This window comes from Pagrus major, chromosome 7 (genome assembly GCF_040436345.1).
Source record: "Pagrus major chromosome 7, Pma_NU_1.0".
NCBI classification, from domain to species: Eukaryota; Metazoa; Chordata; class Actinopteri; order Spariformes; family Sparidae; genus Pagrus; species Pagrus major.
In genome coordinates this window covers 26,260,984-26,286,204 of record NC_133221.1, presented here as the reverse complement: position 1 = coordinate 26,286,204, position 25,221 = coordinate 26,260,984, and the positions used below count along the sequence as shown (strand labels likewise).

The 25,221-nt window shown below is 40.2% G+C and overlaps 3 protein-coding genes across 10 annotated transcripts; 1 reads left to right on the top strand and 2 right to left on the bottom strand.

The window, feature by feature from the left end:
* Window positions 1–945: 945 nt before the first annotated feature.
* On the bottom strand, window positions 946–3,440 carry micos10 (mitochondrial contact site and cristae organizing system subunit 10). The gene is made up of 4 exons (XM_073470626.1): window positions 3,346–3,440; window positions 2,169–2,216; window positions 1,306–1,412; window positions 946–1,166 (listed from the first exon to the last, which is right to left on the bottom strand). Exons 1-4 carry the CDS (start codon window positions 3,416–3,418, stop codon window positions 1,158–1,160), a joined length of 237 nt encoding a protein of 78 aa, XP_073326727.1. The 5' UTR covers window positions 3,419–3,440; the 3' UTR covers window positions 946–1,157.
* Window positions 3,441–4,126: 686 nt separating this feature from the next.
* sike1 (suppressor of IKBKE 1) lies at window positions 4,127–10,466 on the bottom strand. Of its 2 annotated transcripts, XM_073470942.1 has the most exons (6): window positions 8,837–10,466; window positions 7,235–8,738; window positions 6,374–6,479; window positions 6,065–6,207; window positions 5,851–5,964; window positions 4,127–5,237 (listed from the first exon to the last, which is right to left on the bottom strand). In XM_073470942.1, exons 2-6 carry the CDS (start codon window positions 7,391–7,393, stop codon window positions 5,094–5,096), a joined length of 666 nt encoding a protein of 221 aa, XP_073327043.1. In that variant the 5' UTR covers window positions 7,394–8,738; window positions 8,837–10,466; the 3' UTR covers window positions 4,127–5,093. The 2 variants fall into 2 exon arrangements, with proteins under 2 accessions (XP_073327043.1, XP_073327042.1); XM_073470941.1 differs by lacking the exon at window positions 8,837–10,466 and having other exon boundaries at window positions 7,235–8,823.
* On the top strand, window positions 8,904–24,896 carry csde1 (cold shock domain containing E1, RNA-binding). 7 transcript variants are annotated; one of them, XM_073470937.1, is made up of 21 exons: window positions 8,904–8,985; window positions 11,524–12,197; window positions 13,153–13,406; window positions 15,368–15,566; window positions 15,719–15,828; window positions 16,725–16,811; window positions 17,525–17,622; window positions 17,709–17,790; window positions 18,172–18,300; window positions 18,438–18,563; window positions 18,684–18,899; window positions 19,048–19,188; window positions 19,305–19,469; window positions 20,758–20,865; window positions 21,132–21,310; window positions 21,599–21,711; window positions 21,840–21,959; window positions 22,054–22,232; window positions 22,350–22,513; window positions 22,621–22,753; window positions 23,369–24,896. In XM_073470937.1, exons 3-21 carry the CDS (start codon window positions 13,281–13,283, stop codon window positions 23,414–23,416), a joined length of 2,523 nt encoding a protein of 840 aa, XP_073327038.1. In that variant the 5' UTR covers window positions 8,904–8,985; window positions 11,524–12,197; window positions 13,153–13,280; the 3' UTR covers window positions 23,417–24,896. The 7 variants fall into 7 exon arrangements, with proteins under 7 accessions (XP_073327038.1, XP_073327037.1, XP_073327036.1 ...); XM_073470936.1 differs by having other exon boundaries at window positions 17,507–17,622; XM_073470935.1 differs by having other exon boundaries at window positions 15,719–15,885.
* Window positions 24,897–25,221: the final 325 nt, after the last annotated feature.

The window sequence follows — 25,221 nt, the reverse complement described above, 5'->3', positions numbered from 1 at the left end:
CTCAGAGGAAAATAAGGTCCCCAGAACACTGTTTGAAGTTGAAAAGGTGGCAGGGTCCGCCACATATAAACAAAGTAAAACAGTATGAAATTGTGTTGTCCTTTAAGGTCAGTTTGTTTATTCAGTCATGAAAAAGGAGTTTGTTCATGCATAAAAAAGATCAGTCAGTGCAGGTCTTTCTCTTCTGATTAAAATTTCTCCCCAAAAACTACGTAGTACACCTTTAAAATCCATCAATACATAAGTAACATTTAGATGTCAGTTCAACAACAGTAGATTTTGGTCAAACTTCATGAAATATTTTGCATTGACTCATACATTTACTGCTGGTGAACAACTGTCAATAAAGTCACTTCACCTCCTTCCTACTTTGTCAATCTAGACAAAGTAACATGATAACGATTATTATTCATTTCCCAGCAGACGCACTTGAAAACTAAATAACAGAAAACAAAAGCATTCAGGGGGTAAAGTCCTCTGCACTCCAGCATTTCAACAGCCTTGCCAAATTGTAAACGTATTATGCAAAGCTCTCAATTTTCATGCCCCCTCAGAACTGACTAATCTCCATCACTACGCCCATCATCTGCCACATCACATCAGCTGCTGCCAACCTTCTGACCCCCTCTCACCCACACCAAGCCCACCACCTTATGGGATAGCATTTGCAGCGCAGCCCCCACCTTTCTCCACGACACATTTGAGAAAATCACTCCCACTCGCATTCAGAAATAAACTGAAAACCCACCTTTTTAAAGCTGCATTAACACTTGACTCCTATTACTCCCTAAAGCATCGCCATCACTGCTTTGAGTGTATGGTTTATAATCCAGCTGTTATAATTCATTATGTTTCTCATTTTCGTACTACTTAGTTCAACGTGATTTCTAAATGGTTGTCATCCATTATAAAGCATCTGAGGGAAAATGACTCACCAGGGCATCATTTTTGTTGTTATGATCATTTTATTAAATAAACACAGACTGTCCTGATCAGGCACATATACATCATACAGTCATACTAGGGATGGATCGTTCAACAGAGACATAAGGGTCTAACTGTAGAACAGTGCAAATGGTGACTCCCCCGCAGACAAAACAAAATAAAAATGAACAGATTCAAAAGAATAAAAACGACAGTCCCTCGATGACTCGCAGCTATTGCTCCTGTTAAAGAAAATAGAAATCAGTCACAGAAATCTTGATTTACATTAACAATGACACAGGGTTGTTACTTAGTTAGAGATAAGTAATTATTTCTATAAGTTGTTTTAAGGTGCATAAGTTTTTTAATGTACAATCAAACCTTTTCACTTCTCTGCTGCAAATAATGTGACCTCAGGTCATTCTGACAGTTGGCGTATGCCATGCCAAGTCCCGTTCCCGAGCCGAATGAAATCGGCCACGTGTGCCCTACAAATGAAACAGGTACTTTATCTCATACAAAGACACATTTCACTGTGTGATTAAAGACATACCAGAGTTGGCTTGTGAAACCCATTTCACACTGTTGTTGTGACACCTTGACTGTTTTTCTTTTTTTTATGTACTTTAATAATCACATGCTCATTATTGTGCTTTTGAGGATAGGTGTTGTTAGTGCTCTTCTCACAACAAAAGCACAGAACACTCTCAATTATAAATTAATTTTGAATAATGTGTTGAAGTTGGATAAACCCACTGTTTAACAAAAAACAATCAAAAGATTGTCGCTGTACAAAATGAAAAAAAATAAAAAATTAACCTACCTACCCTGCTTTGGTAATACATCATCATGCTCTGATGCTCTCTTGTGAAGGACTCTGGGCTAAATTACATGTTCAAGGTAGGGTTGAACAATTAATCAAAATATTATGGAAATCCCAATATAGTCGAATGCATATCCACATTTCAGAAGATGCTTTTCTTTTTGATAACAGGAATATGCATCACAACATACAATCATACATGAGGCATGCTGGTGCTACAGAGTTGCCCCTACCTACAAATCATACTCCCCAGGCATAAGGGAACATGCCTCTTTGGTACAGTCCCAAGCAAAAATCATCATCATTCTTCTTGTGAAATGAAATGCTAAATTACCATTCCCACTGAAATTATGACTCAGTGATAGCCAAATATATATATTCTTTGCTTATCGTTCAGCAACAATCCATTAAAACCACTTACGTTTGAAGAACAGAACGGAAAACACGATCCCCAGCCCCAGCCCAGTACCTGCAGAAAGAGGAGAGAATAAAATCAGCTACAGTTGGACATAGATGACAATGTCCCTTTAAAATGATTGTTCAATTTATACAGCTATTGGTTCATCTTTATTTATTGTGTGCATATGCTGTTTTATAATGTCTCCGACTTCTCTGCATATACATTATGTATTGTATTTTTTTCTCGCATCCATAGCAGAAGCTCTGTTGCTTTGTGAAAATACAGATGACATTAACTTCAAGCTTCCAAATTTTACTTATACTCCCATTCATACAGTGGGGTGATGAGAAGGTTAATAATGTGGTGTCATTTCCCCTCACTGTTTCAAAGAACACCTGCACGCTTTATACACAGCCTCGTTAAAACAAGCGGGCCAGGTACCTCATTCCAGTAGCTGTCATGTCAAATGACGTAGCACCAAACACCATTCAAAAATCAGTCAGTTTTAAGGTGCTTTGCTTATTAGCTTCACGTGCATGAACGTGAACTTTTTAGCGATAATACAGGATGCAGTCGTCTATAATACCACTGACTCATCGGACAATACATTATTAGAATAAAGTAACTCACCTTTATGCTGATCGCTATCTAACGCGAACTATGTTCGTTATGGGAAATTGTGGAGTTGCGAGCCCAGACAATGGAAACTTTGCATGGCTATGGTTGATATGGTGAATGAAAGTTTATCTATGTTTTATATGTATGCCGAATTCAAGAGTAGGAAAACATCGTGTCGTTAAACTCTAAATTAATATTTCCAGCAAAGGTTTACGTAACGATAAAAGGGAAAACAGCAAAGTAACATTTTCTCAAAGGCGGTTCCTCTTGAGCTTTTTCCAACAACTTCATCTAAGAGAAACGCAATTATGTATACGATTGACGTTGTGGCAAAAATACCTAATGTTACATTCTTTAATTAAACTACAGAGTTAACCCAAATTTTAGCTACCTATAACAATAAAAAAGTCATATAACTAATCGGTCATTCGGTTGTCCTTTACGAGCCCTTTATGGCTAGCTAGTTAGCCCCTCGCCCAGTCAATGACAGCTGTGGACTACAGTAAAACCTGCAGCTTATTTTGTCCTTATTTTAGGATATTACAATGTCGTTATACACATGAGTCTTTGGGATATTTACCGAGTTTAATGGCACCGTCTGCCAAGCACCGGTCCCACTTTTTCCCCAGCTCCTTCTCAGACATGCTGAACATTAGCTTGTGTCAGGCTAGAAGTGTCAAATGCAGCTCTCTGGTGCTGCATTCACGTGCTGTCGGAAATTATTTCGATTAAAGCCACAGAGGGACGACCAAGTGGCAAAGAGCAGACGGTTCTATGCCCCAGAGTTATTTTAAATGTAAGCTTATCGGCTCGATGTTGTTGATACTGAATATGAGAGAAAAAAAACACACATACTGTATATGAATATTCGATTATACCTGGTTACATGAACGCAGCATTACGCCACTTTTCCAAACCTCGCGAGTCGTGTTACACCCGCAGCTTAATGTCGCCATCTAGCGGTGAAAAATTGAATAATCCAAACAGTAATTAACCCAGTCACTGTATTAAACCCAACATACTGTGCATACTGTATATACTAGGGATGCAACAATACTCAATATTTTATCGAACCGTTCAATACGCCCTGTTAGGTTCAATACACAAAGGCAAATAATACAATACAATACAATACTACAATGTTTGCTGTTTAACTTGATTGGATACTGCATGTTTTTTATGGAAGGCAACTAAGATAAGCAATATTGCCTTTGCTAGTGAGTAGTTTTATATTAAGATATCGAAACCGTACCGTTACCGTGGCCCAAAAACTGTGATGCATACCGAACTGTGGGAAAACTCTACCGTTGCATCCCTAGTATATACATATATATGGTTTAAAAAAATCATTCATATTTGACTTTCTTAATTATATATATTTTTTTGCAAATTTATTTTAAAGTTTCTGAATGAAATTTCATTTGACACAAACCAGTACACTGCCATGAGTCATTACAGCATGTTCACCTTATAACACTGATTTCCTGAGATGACAAGAGACAATATCTGAACACATACAGTGCGCAAACATTAGATATCCATCACACAAAAAGTTGGCATATTTTGAAATCGTTACCATTACATAAAGATGCTGGGACACTTGATTACTGTGTATTCAAATCTGAAAACTAGAAAACTGGTGTTTAACACACAGAATCAAAGCACTAAACATGAAAATTATGGTATATATGAATTCTACAAACACACTGACAAACGTATTAAATTCATAAAATGACAGACAATCACATACGAACGATCCACTGTCACTCCTCAGCAGGCAAACTGTGTGAAACAGCCAAAAGTCATCTTATTGGCAGTGATTATCAAGCACAGCTGTGAAGACGAGTTGGCTTCTTAATGGCCTTCAAGTGAACTCTGATAGCAGGGATGGTGATAAGCATTTTACACATTGTGAGTGTGAGTGAACAGCAAAGGGACACCAAAGAGGTAGAAACTGTGTCCTTGACTAATAAATGCATCTTTGGCCAAAACAAAATAAATCCCCTTTGCTTTTACTGACTTTACTCCACATATAGATGTGTCTTAGCTTTCACTTGTCTTGTCAGTGACAACCAAGTGATAATACACATGTTGTGCATGTGAAAACAATAGCTATCATCCAAATATACCCGCAGGTGAAAGCTTCCTACCATGTTGTGTTTAAGTGGCCTTCACTACAAAAAATATGCTGTGGTTTAACTGCATTCCATCTTATATAAAAAAATAATGTGGTGCACACAGGCAAAGAGATCATCAACCCTGTCTCCTCCAACCCTGGTCCTGGAGGTCTTGTTGCCTCAACCACAGTTCACTCTGAAGCTGCTCTGATCACTCTGTGGACCCTGACTGAGGGGACTGTTCTTGTTCTGCTGTTGCTGCTACTTCTGCTTCTGGCTGGCTGGTTTCTTCTCTCGCTGTTTTCACGGAGCTCTTGCTGATGACCAGGAGGTCTCGCAGCTCCTTGTTCTCAATCTGAAAAAGACAAAAAAACATTGAAATAAAATGTAAAAAATAAAATAATTGTTGTATAATAACAGTGTAAGGTCAGGACTGTTAAAAAAAATAGTGATATATATGTATAAAGAGCTGCAGATCTGAATGTCTGGGTGGGCGGGGCTACACAAAATCAGACTCAGAGGCAGAGCAGAGATCGACAGAATGAATCCAGCAAAAATCTGGAGGGTTTGTGCGGAGGTGTTGATGTGTTTTTTTCTGCTTCAAAACATAACTGCTATGAAATAATCAAAAAATAACATTTTATTTCACTGATTCACTGCTTTGTTCTTGCCAATGCCGCTCCCTCTTTTCATTCAATATCTAGCTCCCTCGACCACGTCTGCTCAGTCTCTCTGTCTCAACAGTTGAGCCGGGGCCAACTTTGAATTGTGTGTTTACCAACAGCAATGTCAAATCCTGCATAGTATGCCTTGAAATGGTCAGTTCGTCCAAAAATACTTATCATCACATATTTTCCTCATTTACATCTAGGTGTATCTAGCCAAACAGAGTGCAAATTTCAAATATATGGATTCACTCAGAAAAACATCTACAGTTGTTCCTGATTCTACAGAAGCACTGTGCTCACCTCTAGTTGAGCGAGCCTCTCTCGAACAGAGCAATAGTGCTGATCATCCACCTGCATTGCTCTTCTCATCACCTGGCCCATCTCGCATATCCGCTCCACCTGGCTCTGCACTTCCTGGAGAAGATCCAGAAAACAAGATATTTCGTACATCAAAACACTTAGCTGTACAAGCAATAACTAGGAGTCCTAACATAACGATTAACTGAGAATTTACTTTTGCGTGGTTCTCGTGGAGGCTGAGCACAGGTTTGGTGTCCAGCTCCTTCTTCGCCATCATCAGCTGAAGCATTTGCTTGCGGTATCGACCCATGATCAACTCTAGTGCATACTGGTGTTCTTCAAGAGACAACCATAACTCTGCAGAGACAGTCATGAAGAGGGTTAGCAAAGATATATATATATATATATATATATATATATATATATATATATATATATATATATATATATATATATATATATATATATATATATATATAAACAGCCATAAAATCAACAGAATAGGGTGTGTCTTTTTTTTTACCTTTATTTTCCTGCTGTAGTTCTTTGATTTGAGTGTTTTCCTGAGTCAGAAGGACATGTGGCTTGTATTTGGTCAGCTCCTGAATCTCTGAAGTGTCTTCTATGTGCTAGGAGGAGAGAGCAGAAAAGGGCAGTGGAGAGAAAGGTTTCAATAGTAAATCAACCATTTGTTAAAGGAATATGAAAACTTTGAAAACATGTAATGTCAGAAAAGTACAAACTGAACGTCTGATTGTTAAACGTTGCTTTCCCACTAATGAGGAGGTTGACCTGGTTGGTCAACAATTTATTCTTTATGTTTGTTTGTTAGAGCAAAATAGAACCAAAAATAAAAATTAAAAAAAATCACAGTTAGTCTCAAGAAGAGACTCCTCTCTTTTTGAGACTGACTTTTTTTTGCAAGATATACAATGAAGCCTCTGTAAATGAATGTCATGCCAAAGTCCATTCAATAATAAAGGAATTTAACTTTGTTTTGGTTATCTCAAACATACACAGCTACAAAACATCTGAGCAAATCATTTTGAAAACATTTAAGAATCTTTAATGACACTTGGCACAGAGGTGACCAAACACGCTGTACTCAATTTAACCACAATCTCAGCTTTTTACTTGTGGTCCACATGTTTCCCTGTGTTATGGTGGGACAAGATCATCAGAAGAAACATTTGAGAACTGAACTGTGGGGCAGTGAATTCTGCTTTGGGTTTCATATATTACAAATTGGTGGGTAAATCAGAGCTCAACTAAGCCTTGTTGTACCAGTACTGTTACCAGTACCAGTGCCAGTACAGGGCAGTGCAGCTTTGCACAGCTATGTACTTGAATCTGTTGGTAACCATATTGAAATGCTTGTCCTTACCTTGTCTGGAAGGGCATTTCCCACCTCTCTCATGCTATGCACTCTCTGGCTGAGGGCCCCGGACTGCTCTATCAGTCCCTCGGCGGCCGTATCGTGCTCTTTCAGCCTCTCGAGAAGGGTACGGGCATCGCCCAACACTTTATCTAAAGTGCAGGCCATTTACTGGAAGCTGACAACTCCTGTGTGTATCGCTAACAAGCTACTCCACACAGCCGGCTAGGTACAAATAACTCGCTGTGCTAGCCTACCTTAGCTTTTTAGCCTCAGTTAGCCGAGGCAGCTGTGGTGCCTTTGTAGCAACGTGTGCAAACTATAGCAGACTCGTAGAAATACCTGTCGGTAGACAGATTAACTATAGTACTCACAAATAAAAATGGTTACTCTTATTTGTTGTCAACTGCCGTTTCCGTGTGAGAGACTAAACGATAACGTCACTTCCGTGTTTTCTTCTTCTTTGTATACATATGACGAGCATCGCAAACAAATTCGAGGTGGATGCCGCCATCTACTGGAGAGTTTAGATATTATAGAAGTTTGACAGAAGCAAAAAATGCCGTACCTAGGCAATTATTCTAAAAACAAGGCAAAACAAAACACCGGTATAAGAGGGGGCAAAACCCATGCTACTTGTTAAAGGTGAGCACTTATAGCATTTTCTATTTGAGACCAATCAACTTGTGTTTTATTTATTTATTTTTTTCCAGAAGAAAGTACCCAGCTTTAAAAAAGAGCTAATCGTAATCATGGTCTATATTTATTGCATAATCAACTCGTTTTCTATGGAAACTGTCACTTAATTCAATCAATTTTATTTTATTTTATTTGAATTCTATTCGTTTATTTGAGAGTCAGGCATTGAACTGTGGCTACACCATGTTAAGTCACAACTGAAGTCTAATTTACAATGTTTAATTATGTATTTGGTAACATTGCAACCCTCCTTTTTAGCTTTCTATGCGTTCTATGGTTCTTTGTGCTCCGATCTTGAAAAATGCTATACAAATCAAATTATTATTATTATTTATCATCCCTGCCTATATGATCATGTTGGTACTTCAACTCACAGCAGCACACACATGAAAATTACAATAAATGAATGTATATAGACTGTATTGTTTATTTATATCGGCCCTGTATGGTTAAAAATCAAGTAAATGTCATGATAAATTAGGGGCGTTCGTCATATTTTTTAATAAACTGATGCACACGATTGATCAGCCATAAATATCTAATCGGTTTATTTAAGAGATTTAGGTATTATCAGCATGTCTTGCTTTAGGACTGAATACATTAAGTTAGAAGCATTGCGGTGTCTCGTTGACCTACAATCGATGTCGTTCTTGAATACACCCTCAAGTTGCAACGTGTGTCATCAGAAACTCTACTAAATGAAGAGATAGGGCGCTGTTAATTGATCAAATGTGGAACACGTTTCGGGTCCGGGGGTCTTGAACAACTGAATGACATGCTGATTACCATATTGTCAGGAACGCGGCTTTCGAACCTAAGTAGCAAGATAAAGAAGAGAAAACCACCATTAACATCGGAAATGTATCACCAGAATCCCATGATCACTGCGATACCACAATATGGGTTACTCACCAGCAGATGTACGACAGTGGCCACTCTTTCCTGTAGGCTCTTTGGTTGTCCTCAGGCTGTCAAATATCGCGGTAGTCGCCTCCCTACTCACTACGTAATGTGCCGTGCTGCTTCTAGCGGCGCTGGTGACAGTGCTGAAAGCTGTTGGGGTGAGTTTTTATTAATTATCCTGTTTTATATAACAATTCAGACATTTGTTTGACATGTGTCAAAGAGAGATGTTCTTTTTCTTGAACAGCGGGTCTTTGGAAGTTAACGATTGTCCTGCGCTTGGTCATACGCAGAGCTCGGGCCTGGGTGGGGGCAGCCGTGTTTTTCCTCACCATAAATCACCACAAGCAGTTCAGCAGCGTGCTAGCTAACTTTAGCCGCTATTAGCAGCTTAGCATTGCAAACGGCCTCTTTATATAATAACGAGCTCGAATTAACAAACGTGTATTTCCAAAACGTGCCTCAATGTGCCAAGGAGACGGCACTGGTGTGCCATTGCTGTGGTAGACGACAGTGACGGACGCGATAATTGATTAGAATTGAGCACTCGTCTCCGACCGCTTGCCGTAGCTTCTTTGTTGTCCGGTCCTCGTGCCGTTAGCTCAGATAACGTTATGTTTCTGTAATGTGTGTTAAGTGAATAAACCTCAGTTAATGACAGTTTATTTTGACCTTGATAAGTCGTAAGTGCACCCATCCTGAATAGTCGCTAATGGTAAAGGTTTACTGTTTCCGTCGGCATTTTCATATCGACCATTCCAAACTCTTCTATTGTTGGTTCAATACAATTTCTACCATAATACCCTGTGTCGGAGGACAGTGCGTGGTGCTACTGAGTTCTTCAAAATATGATATCATTAAAATAAAGTAATGATCGTTTATCGTACGGTAGCCGAATACGTCCGTACACCTTTTTGTTCTGTCACAAGTCTCAAATAATTTTCTACCGAGTGTGTACAATTTCCGATAAGCCACAAAACGTTAAAGAGACCGTTTCTTGGATAGAGCTTGGTGTGCTTGTCTCAAGTGTACAGAAATGACATGATGGAGTGCTTACTTTCCGCTAACTTTCTGAGCAGACACTCCGAGCCACGTAGCTGTGATAACGACCAGATCATAAATCTTTCAATACCTGATGTGCTACATATCCGAGCTAACTTGGGGCGCGCTGTTGACCGTGAATTGATTCCCTAAAAAGACTCGGAAACGCCCGGGGGTATTTGGCTCTTTACGACTTTAGCGTTAGCGATATGCTAATCTGTCTGGTTGTATTTGTCCACGCAAGGTCATTAAGATTATGAAATTTATACGAAATTGCTGCTGCTGGCGCTGTTTTGACTCGTAGGCAGTAAAACGGCGAGAAGCAGCCCGTCTTTGAGTGTTGAGGCACATGTTTTATAGTTTGACGAGTATTGAAAATGTAGCCGCTTAGCATAGATGTGACGTTTTCGATAGCGCTGCATGCCGCAACGTGTTGGATCAGGCCTTATTAGCAGTTCCAGCTGAGGATGGCGGATTGCTGGGAAGTCACATGGTCGGTCCTGTCAGAGTGGTTGTTGTTCGGGCCCAGACCAGAGTGGCACCGTCGTGTTGAGACTTGCGAGACAAGAGACTTAATCTTGGGTTTATTAGCCGTTCTATCGTAACAGGGCCAGACTGTAGGTACAGTACCTAGTATTTCTTTAATGATTACCGAGCCAAACTAAAGTTTACAGTTCGGGAGAAAGTGCTGAAACGGCCAATGGGTGCTGGTGGTTTAGTGGGTGGACTGTTTTCTCTTTCTGCGTCACCAAAGTTAAAAAAGGGGACGCAGAGGAGCCCATCTCCTCCAAGGCTGTTTTCACAGGAGTCGTCTCTGTTCATTGCTCATAACCTTTAACCCACTTAAGAAACCCATCGTGTGATAACTGCCTTCTTTGTTTGTCCTATCACTAGGCTGCACAGCTTTAGTTCCCCTAGGTCCAGTAATCAACAAGTGTTACAAATGAAATCAGAACACCCAAGTGTTTGTTTATTAATGTGGATTAGACATTTTAATCTGAATACCAAAGAGGCACCTTTTTTATAAAAGAAAAAAAAAGCCCACCCTCCCTCTTCCGAGGAATACACACGAGCATTTTTACATCATTATATTTTAACATTTCCAGGAAGTACTTGGGATGGTAGTCATTGCAACACAGTCACAGCAAACAGATATCATGTGTCCTGGGTTGGCTCACCCAGTGTGTTTTCAAAGCAGTGTATTTAGGTCAACAACAATCTGCTATAACCTACTGAATGGAGATCAGTTTGTAACTAAATTTAGTAAAATTAACATGTATGGGACACAAACTAAATGTCATGGCATAAACTGGAGGTATGCACCAGGACTTGTTGATCACAGCTATTGCCCGCTAGTCAGCTGCCTGGCATTGTGGGCTGTATCCAGAGGCATCTGAGGAAAACCTATTTTTATACATGTGAGTCTGGGGGCAGTGTTCAAAGAACTTCAAGCCACTGCCGCTTGGGGTTGTTGCTGTTCTTCATGGGACAAAAAATGTGAAATTCCTAACAGCTGACAACGTAAATAAAGTTGTCTGCCTCTCCGAAGACTCTTGGAGTCGACCCTGAAAGTTTGAGCAGTGAAGTTAACATAAGATGAAGTCTAAGTCCTCACCTCTGCTCATCTAATCAAATCTGCTTTTTCCCCCCAACAGTATGAAGTGAAACGGAACTGAATTTTTGTACCATCCGCAACTGCTTCAAGTTCAGATCATAACAAAGAAACTGAAGACAAACCACCCAAAACAAGCAAAGTTGCAACACCGAAGACACATGTGGGAAAACAAAGGATCACTTCAAGGGTTTAAAACACAAGAAGTAACCAAATCCTGAAACGACCAAAGAAGACGCACATCAGCCCAATTGAAACGCGGAAGAGAAGCAATCCTATGCCCAAGCATATTCTGAGAAGACAATAACTGATCTGAAACCAGAAGTTTGTGCCTACTCAACAGCTTTGACAAAGCACACGTCCCAACGCTGCTCCTAGCCCTCCTCATCCTCACCACACCACCGACTCACCACCGGGGTGTGGAGTGGGCTGCTATCTGCTAGTTTTTTTTTTCTTCCCCATAGTTCCCCCTGTCTTTCCCTCCCTCTACTCCTCACACTGTTTTCATTGTAATTTTTTCTAAGCAGTGTTATTGCACCTGCGTTTGCCTTTTTTGAGCTAGATTTCTCCCCCTTTTTTGCTTTATGCAACCATCTAGAACTTGTGCCAGAAACTTGTAACAAGTGTGTGTGTTCAACTGTGTGCGTGAAGAGGTCTGCAGGAACTGCATTGTCACAGAGATCCTGAGAATTACAAGATTCAAGACGTCGAATTAAGGTGGGTCTCAGTTGTAGTCCCTCCATAACGTGAGTCCTGTCATGTTAATGACAACTGTACTATTTTAACCTGTTTAATCACTTATGATTTCATTTATGTTTTGAATGACTTTCTCCCCTTTTTAATATGCTGAAAATTGTTCCCTGTGAGGGGTTTAAATTTCAGATTCAAATTCGATATAATTTGGGTGGAATTCAGAAACTGTACTTGATAAATCCCCCATTTGTACACCTGCACATGTTGGGGTAATGTGAACAAACACAGATTGTGTTTCTCAATTCTGAATCAGTTTGGCCAGCTGCGCTAAATTTTGGGCAGCAATGCAGAGGTTGTTTTCTTATCACTGAACAGAGAACAGTGCATTTGTTCTAGTTTGCTTAAACACATGCTACTATTGTAAAAAAGGGCTTTTGTTGAAAGTGTATCTTGATTTGTGACCTCATTAATCAGTTTGGGGTTGTCAATTTTATTTTTTTATTTTATTTTTAAATGGCAGCATCTTTACTGACTATTTGCCGTAGCTGATTTCACTGATTAGCACACCTTCAACCAACCAGAGAGGGTGATATCAGCTCTTTGCACATGATAAAACATTCCCAATGTGGCATAAGTGCAATAAGTGATACTGAGTTGAAGGCTTGATTTGACCTCTACATTGCTTTTTGCTAAAAATAACTTATTAAACCTTGACATAAGCCAGCTGAACTGAACTGCTACCACCTCCAAACAGTTAAACTGGTTATTCAATTCAGTTTGACAATGATTTGATTGCATTCCCACACCCAGCCCGCACCTTTTTTCCTGTTCTGTCGTTTTCAAGTCATATCCTCCCTGATTTTTGGCCTTTTCTGGGGGATAAAAGCCCACAGCTATTTTCCTTTGTATGTGACACTTGGCACACTGGCTTACCTATCTGCCTTACCCGTTATGTTTGTTCCTCTCTTCACCCTTGCAGACATCCAGCGGTGTATCATTTGGGTGGTTGCATAAAAAATAGTACTTAACAGTCAAGCAAAAAAATTCAATCAAGTAATCAAGTTCAGCAAGTGCTCAAGCAAGTTTGGTCCGAGTTTATGGGAAAATATGGGCAGCCCCTGGAAAGGCTTTGTTGAGTTTACCTTGCCTGCGTCGCCACCCACCGCGTTTGTTAGCGCTGACCTGAGCAGCACCTCCCCTGTCGGACTCAGCCTGTCGCCATATGGCCGATCCGTAAGTTCCACCTTCCCACCTCTTTTCTACGTGCCCCACCCCCATCGAACACCCATCCACCCACCTTGCCCTGCATCTCTCTGCTGTGAATGGCCTAACCTCTTTCATCCTTTTTCGGGCTCCCGAGACTAGCCTCTACTCAGTTACATTGTTGCAGGGTGAGGGGTGTTCTGATTAAACTGTAGAAATTTGGCGCTTTCCACAAATTAATTTTTTGTAAACCTTTTTTTTTTTTTTTTTCTCTTATCCACCTTTTTATCTTATTTTGCGTCACAATCCAGAAAAACCTTAGTCGGACCAGGCAAATCATGTTGGTTACATAAGTCCATAACTCTGATAAAGGCAATACAAATACAAGCTAAACTACATATTGGTTGGTCCCTATGAAAAACGAATTGCTCATTGTTACAGTACAGTACAGTACAGGGCCTAACAGAAGAGGCTGCTCTGGGACCCCCCTCATAACCCATAACCCATCACAAACTCTGTCTACTGTAGATGCACCGCTATTCGACCTGTCATTTGCATTTTCTGATTCTCCATCTTCAGTAGTTTTATTTTACTTGACCTAGAGTAGCATTTGCGATAGTGCACTTATACCTCTTACCCTTAAAAGCTGCGAAAAGAAGTTGGTTGATCTTTTCAGTTTTTTGTCTGCCTTCTCTGTAGAGCCTTACCTTTTTGTGTGCTGTAGTGCTTTAAACCACTCGTTATTGTGCTATTTATTGATGCTGTCATGAGATTGTCATGGTTGCAGACACATTGTTTTTGGGTGGATTTTTTGCTTGGCATTTAGATGTATGAGGATATTCTCACAGGGTCTGAGTACTGGTGGCAGTTGTGATTGGCTTAAATATAATATGTCATTGGAGCATTCTTTATACACAAGAACATGATATTGTGGATTGTATATACACAGTGGGTCTCCAGAAATTGGCATGTGGACAAACAGTGTCCTACGAAATATCTGCGGTTAACAAGGTCAAGTAGACGATGCAGTATTTTATACCCAAATGCAGGAAATTTTCAACGTTTGCGTAATAACTAAATAACTTGTGGTATCTGGGTAGGAGTAATTTAAAATGTTAAAGTCTGTCTATTTCGCTTTTCAAAGCTGTTACCTCCTTCCAACAGCATATCAAAGTCCTATCCCCAGTGTCAGAAATGGAAAGGGGCTCCTCTGAACCTCCAGTGGCTCGCAACACTGGCTCTGGCCGATCTACCTCCACTGCTCCCATGTCTATCCCCCGCTCCGCTTCCATCTCCTGCCATCCTCATCCAGGAAGTAAAAAACACAAGCGGACTCCCTTGTATCAGAGATCAGTAAGAGGGCATGTCCGGTGGTGCCCGCGCTGACTTAACAGCTCTGTGAGCTGCTGTTGTGTCATGTGACTTCTAACAGCATGGTTTGTTGTGTGAAAAAGGAGTTGAACCAGGATGTAGTGAGAATTTGATATTCAAGATTTTGTAAATATTCCAGTATAATTGATGGTTGTTGGCAGTGGGAGGTGAACAGTTTTTGAACATTTGTCTGTCTAATCAGAATTGCATGGAAGTTCTGGAAAGTTTTGCTTTTAGTACATGACAACTGGAAATTGGAAAGCACGACACAGTGTGGTTGTTCAATTGGTTGTCAGTTGTTTTTTTTTCCAGTCGGTGGTATAAACTATCCCGAAATTCTATCGAGGCATTATCAAGTGTGTCCTTCTCAACTGCTGACCAGATGGCTCCAGAAGACTCTGATGTAGCTTTACTTTTGCTTTATTATCCTCCCCACTACCTCTGAAGTTTTCTATACCTGCATGTTTGAAGTGTTTTTTTGTGTTTTTTTGTGTTTTTTTAAGGTTGGCATCAAACACTGCATTAAACTGCGACCTCCCCCTTTTCTTTTTTTCTTTTTGTCTGCTTCACATTGATTCACTACTGGATGCATGTTTACACTTGCTTCTCCTCTCCCCCAGATGAGTTTTGACCCAGGCATGCTCCATAACAATGGACACACTGCATACGCCAATGGCACAGGGCCTGGCATAAGAGAGACTGGTGTGGTGGAGAAGCTCCTGACTTCTTACGGGTTCATCCAGTGCTCCGAACGCCAGGCTCGTCTCTTCTTCCACTGTTCCCAGTACAATGGCAACCTGCAGGAGCTTAAAATAGGAGGTGCGTGGCCTTGGACTAATCATAAATATTAAACATGTAGACCTGACATTGTTGTAAAGAAAAATACTTCAGCTACATCACTGAAACTTAAGCTGTCCCCTTTATCATTAGAATTGTGCTAAGCGTGTGTTCTGCTGCTTCTCTCCCCTCAGATGATGTAGAGTTTGAGGTTTCCTCTGACAGGCGCACTGGCAAGCCCATAGCAGTGAAGCTGCTAAAGATAAAGCCAGAGGTGCTGCCAGAGGAGCGCATCCAGGGCCAGGTGGGGCCAGACCTGCACGCCTATCCCTTTACTGTGCTGCATGGTTATATTCATCCAGTTAAGGAACACCATTTTATTTTTGGTTCTGTCCTGTCTGTCAACTTAACGTTTAGTATTTGCCCCATTATGTTTTTCGGGTGGGGTGGGGGCAGGGGCAAGGGATGTTTTTGTAAATACGTTGTCAAATTTGATCCCCTTCTCATCAAGCATCTAAATTTAAGAGTTTTCCTTCAAGATTTACAATTCAGATTGGCTTGTTGTGCTGACATGCATGTTTGCAAGAGCTGTTAAATGTCTACTGAACAAATATATAGTCAAGTGATCAATGTGATTGCCCGTCGGGCATATTACATTTCTCTGTAAATGCTCACAGCAGCCAGTATAGCTCAGTTGGTTCAGTCTCACACAAAGTAAAACAAATCTTACATTGATCATTCTGGCACACGGCTGTAAAGAGTCAATGAGCTTGACTGCTGCATCATTAAATTGAGCTCAGCAGAGGAAGGCAGAGCCTTTAGTGCTTCGCTCAGTGGTGATGTACACTTTAAAATGCAAGCGTTGTCCCTTGTCTTATAGTGCATGCACATAATAAATCTGAGTCTACATACAGAGCACAATGTGACTCTACAAAGCTGAACAATCATACAGATTCTTTGACCCACTAACTTGTTCAGTCAGGTTACCAACATACTGGAGCCCAGACATTTCACACTAAAGCACAAACACCACATGTGAGACACTTGATATACTTGTTACTGTGACATTTGAAATTCAGCCATTTCATCCATCATGCGTCCAGAAATATTTAAATTGGGATGTGTTAATTACAATGAATTCGATTTGGGAAAGCAGAGTTTTTAATGGCCTCTTCTTGCAATTTCCTCCTTTTTCTGCAGGTTGTCTCAGCAATCCCTGTGCACTTGGATGGAAAGTCTGCCCCCGGCCAGGTGCCCACTGGCAGCGTTTGTTACGAAAGAAATGGGGTAAGAAAAGCGGCATCAATTACAGCATGCTTGATCTATGAAAGGCAGAGTGTTAATTGAACAAGAGTTTCATTCTTCCACTCTTGATAATTTTGTGTAAATGAAACTTAATTACTTGTTACTTGCTTAGTTCTCTGTGCTTCTTTTTGTATGCATTCTTTTACTTTATGAAATATGATCAGGTCTTGGAATAGGCCTTGAATAGGGGTGTGGGGACAGAAGTTGATGCTTAGCTGCATTGCGATTCTCTTAAGGATTATATTTGATGAAGAGAAGTCAATAGGAAATATGAACCCTATAAACTATTGTCAACATTATGATTGTCTGTAACAATTTTGTAAGACCAGGATGTATGGTCTTTACAGTTGAGCAAGTTGGATGGTGAAATCTAACGGCTCTAAACATGTGTGCCATGTTTGTTCTAAGCTAGACTTCTTCTTGAGTTGGTTAGGTTAGCGAGAGCCAATAAGTAAATTGGTCTATTTTATTCTAACTACTATTCGACCAGTAGTAGCAGGTAGTCGGTGTCGGAAGAAATCATGTATGGAAATTAAGTTTTGACGCAACAATAATCTTTTTACAATTGCATGAAAGCCCTCAAATTGTGACTCACATGGATATTCCCACCCCTAGTCTTGACTTTGAAATAGTATTGAGGTTAATAGGTTTGTCCTTAACCCTTTATACTTTGACAGTGGTCTGGCTTTCCACAGGAGGTGTTCTACCTTACCTACACTCCTGATGATGTAGAGGGTAACATCCATCTGGACACAGGCGACAAAGTCAGCTTTTACATGGATACCAACAAGCAGTAAGTCTACCCAGTGTCGATATTTCTATAATTGCCAGCTTGCACTTGATTTTTAATTACATTTTTTTTTTGCTCATGTGTTTCAGTACTGGCGCAGTCAGTGCTCGTAATATTCAACTTGTGAAGAAAAAGCAAATGAGGTGCCAGGGTGTGGTGTGTGCTACAAAGGTAAGGGCCACTGATGGCATCCTGACGACTTGTCTTCTTGTGGCAGTTAGCCATGTTCTAATGCAAAGAAGCTATATACTTTCCCTGTCAACCCAGCATTTACCAACATATCTTTTGGCTCGTTTGTGACAAACACATCTGTTTTAGATATGATGTTGCATAAGACTAATTATATCTGGTTCCTTGCAGAATATAATGATGTATTGACTAAAATACATCACAAATAGAATTTCTGAATGTGATTAACTTTGTTGTTACAATTGCTAATCCTTGTTTAATCCCATAAAGTAACAAACTGAACTCAAGACTCTGAACTCACCTGGAACTCACATGTTGAGTGGTTGATGGAGCTGTTATGCTGAATGATGTGTTGTCTTTCAGGAGGCGTTTGGATTCATTGAGAGGGCTGATGTGGTGAAGGAGATCTTCTTTCACTACAGTGAGTTCAAAGGTGATCTGGAAGCTCTGCAGGCTGGAGATGACGTGGAGTTCACCATCAAAGACAGAAATGTAAGCATTTAGTAATACCTAAGTATCTCGAACTCTGGATAGATCCACTTTTGACCAATGTTCACGTGTGTAACTCTTTACTGACCAACCTGACGATGTGTATATAATATTTACATGTATTGTTCTTGTGACCATAGGGTAAAGAAGTAGCCACAGATGTGAGGCTGCTCCCCCAAGGAACAGTCATTTTTGAGGATATCAGCATTGAGCAGTTTGAAGGCACGGTGGTCAAGGTCATTCCCAAGGTTCCCACCAAAAACCAGGTAAAAAGATTACAAGTTAATTCTGTATGTGAAGAGGCTTGGGCTGTAAGAGTGGGCAGGGAACTGTGACCCAGAGTGTAACGAACGAGTTTGATAAATGTTTCCTTTCTTCTTTCAAAGAACGATCCTCTACCAGGTCGTATCAGTGCCCGGATTGGTTTCACCGACAAGGAACTGCCGTTCGGCGAGAAGGACACAAAGTCCAAGGTGACACTGTTAGAGGGAGATCACATACAGTTCAACATCTCCACCGACCGTAGAGACAAGCTGGAGAGGGCTACCAACATCGACATCCTCCCAGACACCTTCAACTTCACCAAGGAGACCCGTGAAATGGTGAGAATTATAAAAGTGGTCAATTATTATACTGCGTTATACAGTGCACCATTAGAGATGAAAGGGATGAATGATAGGGCTGCCACATTGAACCAAAGTGGATGCCTGCTCACAGACAGTGGCGCTATGTCACTCAATCTTCTCTTAGGGGGTGATTGCGGCTATACGTGATGGCTTTGGCTTCATTAAGTGTGTGGATCGGGATGCCAGGATGTTCTTTCACTTCAGTGAAGTTCTAGAGGAGACCCAACTGCACATCTCAGATGAAGTGGAGTTCACTGTTGTGCCTGTAGGTCCTGTTAATAAGCTTTTCACAAATACGTATTCAGTATTACTTCAGGAGGCACATTCTAACCATGTTTTTAGTTAATGACAAACTAAAAGTAAATGTATTGTCGTTGCCAGGATATGCTGTCAGCGCAGCGGAACCATGCCGTGCGCATCAAGAAGCTGCCTAAGGGCACGGTGTCCTTCCATACGCAGTCTGAGCAGCGCTTTGTGGGTGTGGTGGAGAAGGACATTCTGGGAACCACTAACAAGAATGCCAGTCCCACCAAGAGCAAGGAGAAGGTACCATAGTGCACAGTTATTACAAATACTGTTCATGAAAATATCCCAGTACAATCATAAATAGCCTCATAGTCCAACCCACATCATCTTCCCAATTTTTATTTTAGTTCTAATTTTCCTCTTTGTTTTCTCCTCCAATGACTTCGTCCTGTTCATGCTCCTTTTTAGAAAAAAGACAAGGTAGGACTTAGACCTGCATGAAGCCACATCAATAAAGTCTCAAATATAAATGATAAGGACAAACAGACTTGTAGTAATAGATTTTTCTTTCCACTAACATTTAGTCTAAGAGATAATTATTTGATTTGTAGACCTTAGATGAAAGATAAATTGATAAATACTGCACTGTAAGACTGTATTTACAAGTGTAATGTTGACGAGCTTTGCCGTCTAATTGATGTCTTTCTTATTTTTAAAGGGTAGAGTTGTAGAAAAGGTTAGTTTTTGCAGACCTCTGGCTCACTTTAACGCCTTTATCTGACAGCATGGTATTTGATCACCAATTAACCCTTAGAAACACGGACTCATTGTGTCACTGATTCAGTGCCTTGTAGGGCTGCACAATTAAACAGTAGTCCCAATTACTAGTAGATAATGTATTTTGGGAACAGTGTTATGTTGCTTTAGCCATATTTTATTCAATAGCTATTTTCTTTGGGTTCATCCTAAATTATTTAAATCAATGTTACTCTGGGCTTACTAGTGTCTGGTCCTTGTTTGGCACTTGAGTTTAAGATGGTTGAATATTTTTGATTTTAAAACAATTGATGTAAGTGAAGTAACTGAAGACTGCAACAGATTAAGAATAATTAAAGTCATTTTTCTGCTCAATTTGAACACATTTTCATGACACATTTTCATGATAATGCTAGTAAATTGCTGTGACTGGTTCAGGTGATTAAGTGAGGAGAGCATAAATTATGTGAATGTTCCGAACAGTTGAGACTACAACAGTGGTGGGTAATTATGCAGCCCTACATTGTAGGCTGTAACTCAGAGCTGTCGCAGTAGACTAGCCTAATGCTAACCAACTAGGCTGCTACAGAATGATGTATTGCCACACACTGGTGCCTCTCGTATGCTTGTGTCGGCCATCTGCACACCATCATCTAATACACTCTTAAATCATCTGAGTGAATTGGTTGAGACATTGGTAGCTTTCACCAGATTTGTTGAGAAACAGGTGCAGCATTCATGAGACAGTCAGCCTTGGCTGGAAGCAGCTGGAGCAAACATTGGTGATGCTCCTTACTGGAAAGATAATGTTGATTTGTTGTACTGTGTTTAGGAATGTGAGGAAGGAGTTATTGCATATGAAGACTGCGGCGTGAAGCTCACCGTGCCATACCATACCAAGGACCTGGAGGGAGGTGGACAGCCACAGGTCGGAGACAAGGTATCTGAGTGTCACTGCACTCATTACTTGTGCTTGAGAATTTAATGAAAATGTTATAGAGTAGTCAAGATGTTAACTTTACCTTTTAAAATGAGCTCCATTGTTGTAGACACTGCTGAACGGGTGGACATTTAGTACTGTTTCAATGCTAACGCAGCCCACCTTTTTGAAGCTGTATTTGCTGTGATGATTTAATTACTTTAAACTTGAAGTCTGTGTATATTTTTGTTTTCCAGCTTTTCACACATTCATGTGTTTGTTCTCAGGTGGAGTTCTCCATCAATGAAGTGAAGCGAACTGGCCAGCAGAGTGCGGTCTCCATCAGGGTCCTAAACCGCAATGCCTCCAATGCCAAGAGACTGCATGGATTTGTTGCCACACTGAAGGACAACTTTGGCTTCATTGAAACAGCGAATCATGACCAGGAGATTTTCTTTCACTACAGGTAGAAGTTTAATAATTCTTAAGGTATCCTTGATAAATAGCAGCTACTTTTGCTCAGATGAGGGCTTGAATATTGTTTCTATCTTTTCTACCTTATCAACGGTCATATGTTATGGTTTCTTTCTTGTGACAAATGTACTTATTGTAAGTCGCTTTGGACAAAAGCGTCTGCTAAATGTAAATGTTTAAGCTGCCTTTGGTTGAGTTTGTTGCTGATTTTATGGATGAATGGCATCCAAGCTCTGTGAATTGACATCCAGGTTTCAGTTTATCTCTGATTTCTCCTCAGTGAAATGTGTGGAGACTTGGAGAACTTGGAGCTGGGCGACACTGTGGAGTACACGCTCTCAAAGGGAAAAGGAAATAAAGTCAGTGCTGAAAAGGTTACCAAAGTGGCTGCAGGTATGAGTGGTTTTATTCCAGCTGTTTAATTTACATGAATTTTACTTGTAATGTTTGTTGACACGACAGTGTAGGTGGGAGTGCCGATAAATTAAAGGTGTGTGAAACCCTCTGTTTTCTACTTTTAGTGAATGGCATTTTTGATGATGTTGGTGCGACAGTGATGATGGGGAAAGTCATCCGTCCCTTACGCAGTGTGGACCCCTCCCAGACAGAATACCAAGGGCTTATTGAAATAACAGAGGAAGGTCAGTGTCAAGTTATGATGAGACTTGACATTTAAAGTACATTGTTTTCTTGGGAAAATTAAGACCAACCCTCCTCCCTTTGTGCTGGTTTCAGGTGGAACTAAAGGCACGAATTATCCCTTTGGAATCATGGGTATGGTAAACAAAGCAGATTGTCTGCAGAAAGGAGAGCTTGTAAAGTTCCAGGTTTGCACAGTCCCCCAAACTGGACAGAAGATGGCCTGTAATGTGGTCCCTCAGCGCAGAGCCATGGTGGAGTGCGTCAAAGACCAGGTAGTGATCAGTTGTTTGTATCACATGTATCAGAAACCTCAGTGTTGAAGTCACAGGTTGTGCTGGAGTAATGATGATGCCAACTTTGAATACTGAAGATATTTCTGTTTCCCTCAGTTTGGCTTCATCACATATGAAGTTGGTGAGAGCAAGAAGCTGTTCTTCCATGTAAAAGAAGTGCAAGATGGCCTGGAGCTCCAGACTGGGGATGAGGTGGAGTTCTCAGTTGTCCTCAATCAACGCACAGGAAAATGTAGTGCCTGCAACGTACGCAGAGTCAGGTAAGGATAACAACTAACCGTGTTGGTGATGTGCAGCATGTTTGCTAACATTTTCAAGTAACATAAACATAACATTGAGACCAATCATCATGTACTTAACGTTGCAGTGAGGGGCCTAAACCAGTGGTGACTCCGCGTCCTGATCGTCTGGTGAACCGTTTGAAGAGCATCACTCTGGACGATGCCAGTGCTCCTCGTCTGGTCATTGTAAGACAGCCCCGTGGTCCTGACAATTCAAAGGTACAACCAAACTTGTGCTATGAAAGTAGCTGCTATTCTTTTACCCGATATGTGATTTTATAATAATGATGCCTTCAAACACTAGTTTAACTTTTTCATAATAAATATTGTAAAAACGAAGTTGTTAATGAAATGGAATTTATATCAGTATGTATACTGGAAAGCAGGACTATTCACTGGATTAGCTGGATTATATTCTTATATGCAGAATGAAGTATAGGGAAGAACCAAGTTGCTTATCTCATTCATGAGGGGTTAGGGTTAGTTATATTAAAGAATATTGTAATGTCATATGCAGTCCTTCACACTGATGTTCAAAAATGGCCTAATACAGCCAGATGGGACCAACATTTATCTTAAGAGGGCTCAGCTGTTGGCTGATTTTGGGGTTATTAACCAAGTGATAGGTTGCTGTTTGTACAAAGGAATTCTGCAGATTTAGTTTTACAATTGCATTTATAGTAACAATTTGAGTTAGAAAGGCTTCCAGTGCCTGGAAAGTTTTGCTTTACGTACTTTGAAAATGCTTAAATTGTACTCTTAAAAAACCTTTACCTTTTTTATTTTGTGTTTTATGTGAGCTGCAACATCATTTTTCTGTCTTCTCCTCTACAGGGCTTCAATGTGGAGCGCAAGACCCGCCAGCCCGGTGTCATCGACTGAGCAATACAGAAACCGCCCTGTTTGGTTTTGGTGGGATGCTGTCCCAAAGGGCAACAGCAGGGGATAAGGGAATTTGATTTAACACATGCTTGTACACAAACTCATAAACAAAACATACGCACACATACAGTAATCGGCATGTGTAATCTTTGTCCCATCGATACCTGCGAGGGAACTTTTCTCATTCCACAGTTCCCTGCCTCCCATGTATGATGTACTCGATACAGAGTTCAACACTGCAGTGTACATGGGATCTGAGTGTGTGCGTGTGTGATGGATCCTAGAAGTCATTATAGTGTGTAACAGAGGTATTTGTTTCTGAGGGTATTGTCCCTCTAAATCAGAGTGATGACTGTGTGGCTGTCTATGTCCCTATCTTTTGAATCTGCTTTGTCTGGAATTCTGCACCTGTAATCTGTCCTGTTGTTTGACTGAGTGAATTAGTGTGATTGTTGGCATGTCTTTTGAGCATCTGCTCCCTTTTTTTCTCATATTTTTGCTCCTTAACCCCTGGAAACTAAAAATGGTTTCATTGTAAAGTTTCCGCTACTGTATGCTTTCCTAAAAGACGCATAAAGCAAAGCAAAGTTCCCTCCATAAGGAGGATCATATTTCTCATATGTGCGAGCTTAAACTGAGGATTCTTCTCTGCTCGTTTTTTTGAGCAGTTTTTAAAATGCTTTATTGAAGAGCTGAAGTGAAAGCATGGTGTGTGTATGTATATGTGTGTGTGTGTGTGTGAGTGATGTATGTGAATGTCAAAGTAGTTAATCTAATGGGATTTACCTTTACCAATCTGGAGCCTTTAGATACCTTTTTGGTATTCACATGCTCCACTTAAGCAATTTTTCCCAGGTGCAGAATTCCTTGTGGCATCTTATATCTGCAGTTCTTTTATACTATGTTTTTTTTCTTGCACATATTTTTGCTTTTTTTCCATTGAAACTCAATCTGCTAATATTGAATTAAGTAAGAATAAGGTGCCTAAAAACTACAAGCAAAATGAAAAAAAAAGAAAAAAACAAAATTAGATGTATCCTCTGTTCCCAGCCAACCGCCAAAATATTCAGAACAATCTTAGGGTGGTTTTCTTTTCTAGTAGAAATAATACTGATATGCATCCCAAACCTGTGGGTTGAACTATACTGTATGTAATGTGTGCTTTTTTTCTTAGTGAAAGTTCAAACTTCAGATATAATGAAACAAATTTAACTTAAAGAAGGTGAAAGGCAAAGTATTAGAAATTATGTCTAAAAAAAAAAAAATAATAATAAAAAGCATTAAGAATCAGGATATCAGTTAATGTGCTCTGAGACATGGTGGGTGAGCTGTTGTGCCTCTGCACATTAAGTTACAACAAAATTAATTTCAACTTTGGAGATCACTGGGTTTCAGTTGAGCTACGTACAGAGGTTCTCATGTACTTTTGTTAATGGTCTTGAATGAAACAATTGAATTAAAGTTTTATGAAAATCATCAACTGTTTTGTAATTGTCTTTTTATTTCAGAGAGGTGGGAAGTCTGCTTTATTTAAGAGTGAATAAAAAACCTTTGACGCATAAATTAGTTGTGAAAACGATTATATTGTGTAGACCAAGGTTGCACTTTAAAACTGTCCACTTGAGAGGAGGAAGAAATAACCTTTATTTTTTATTTTTATTTTTTTTGTAAAAGACATTCTTGCACTCTGCATTATGATGAGCACAACAGTTGTAATAGACAAAGGTGCATATGCATGGTTGAGTCCTCCACAGGGGAATATTAACAACAGCTTCTCAACAGATGACTACAAATTCACCAGAGAT

Coding starts and splice junctions, on each gene's coding strand:
- sike1 (XM_073470942.1), bottom strand. CDS start 7,393: ATGGCCTGCACTTTAGATAAAGTGTTGGGCGATGCCCGTACCCTTCTC. Junction 6,480..7,234: donor GAAATGCCCTTCCAGACAAG/GTAAGGACAAGC, acceptor CTCTCCTCCTAG/CACATAGAAGACACTTCAGA. Junction 5,238..5,850: donor AGAGGCTCGCTCAACTAGAG/GTGAGCACAGTG, acceptor TGTCTTTTTCAG/ATTGAGAACAAGGAGCTGCG.
- micos10 (XM_073470626.1), bottom strand. CDS start 3,418: ATGTTCAGCATGTCTGAGAAGGAGCTGGGGAAAAAGTGGGACCGGTGC. Junction 2,217..3,345: donor AGACGGTGCCATTAAACTCG/GTAAATATCCCA, acceptor CTCTTTCTGCAG/GTACTGGGCTGGGGCTGGGG. Junction 1,413..2,168: donor TTCCGTTCTGTTCTTCAAAC/GTAAGTGGTTTT, acceptor TTTCATTTGTAG/GGCACACGTGGCCGATTTCA.
- csde1 (XM_073470934.1), top strand. CDS start 13,281: ATGGGCAGCCCCTGGAAAGGCTTTGTTGAGTTTACCTTGCCTGCGTCG. Junction 15,886..16,724: donor TGCATGGTTATATTCATCCA/GTTAAGGAACAC, acceptor CTTTTTCTGCAG/GTTGTCTCAGCAATCCCTGT. Junction 16,812..17,506: donor TTTGTTACGAAAGAAATGGG/GTAAGAAAAGCG, acceptor ATACTTTGACAG/TGGTCTGGCTTTCCACAGGA.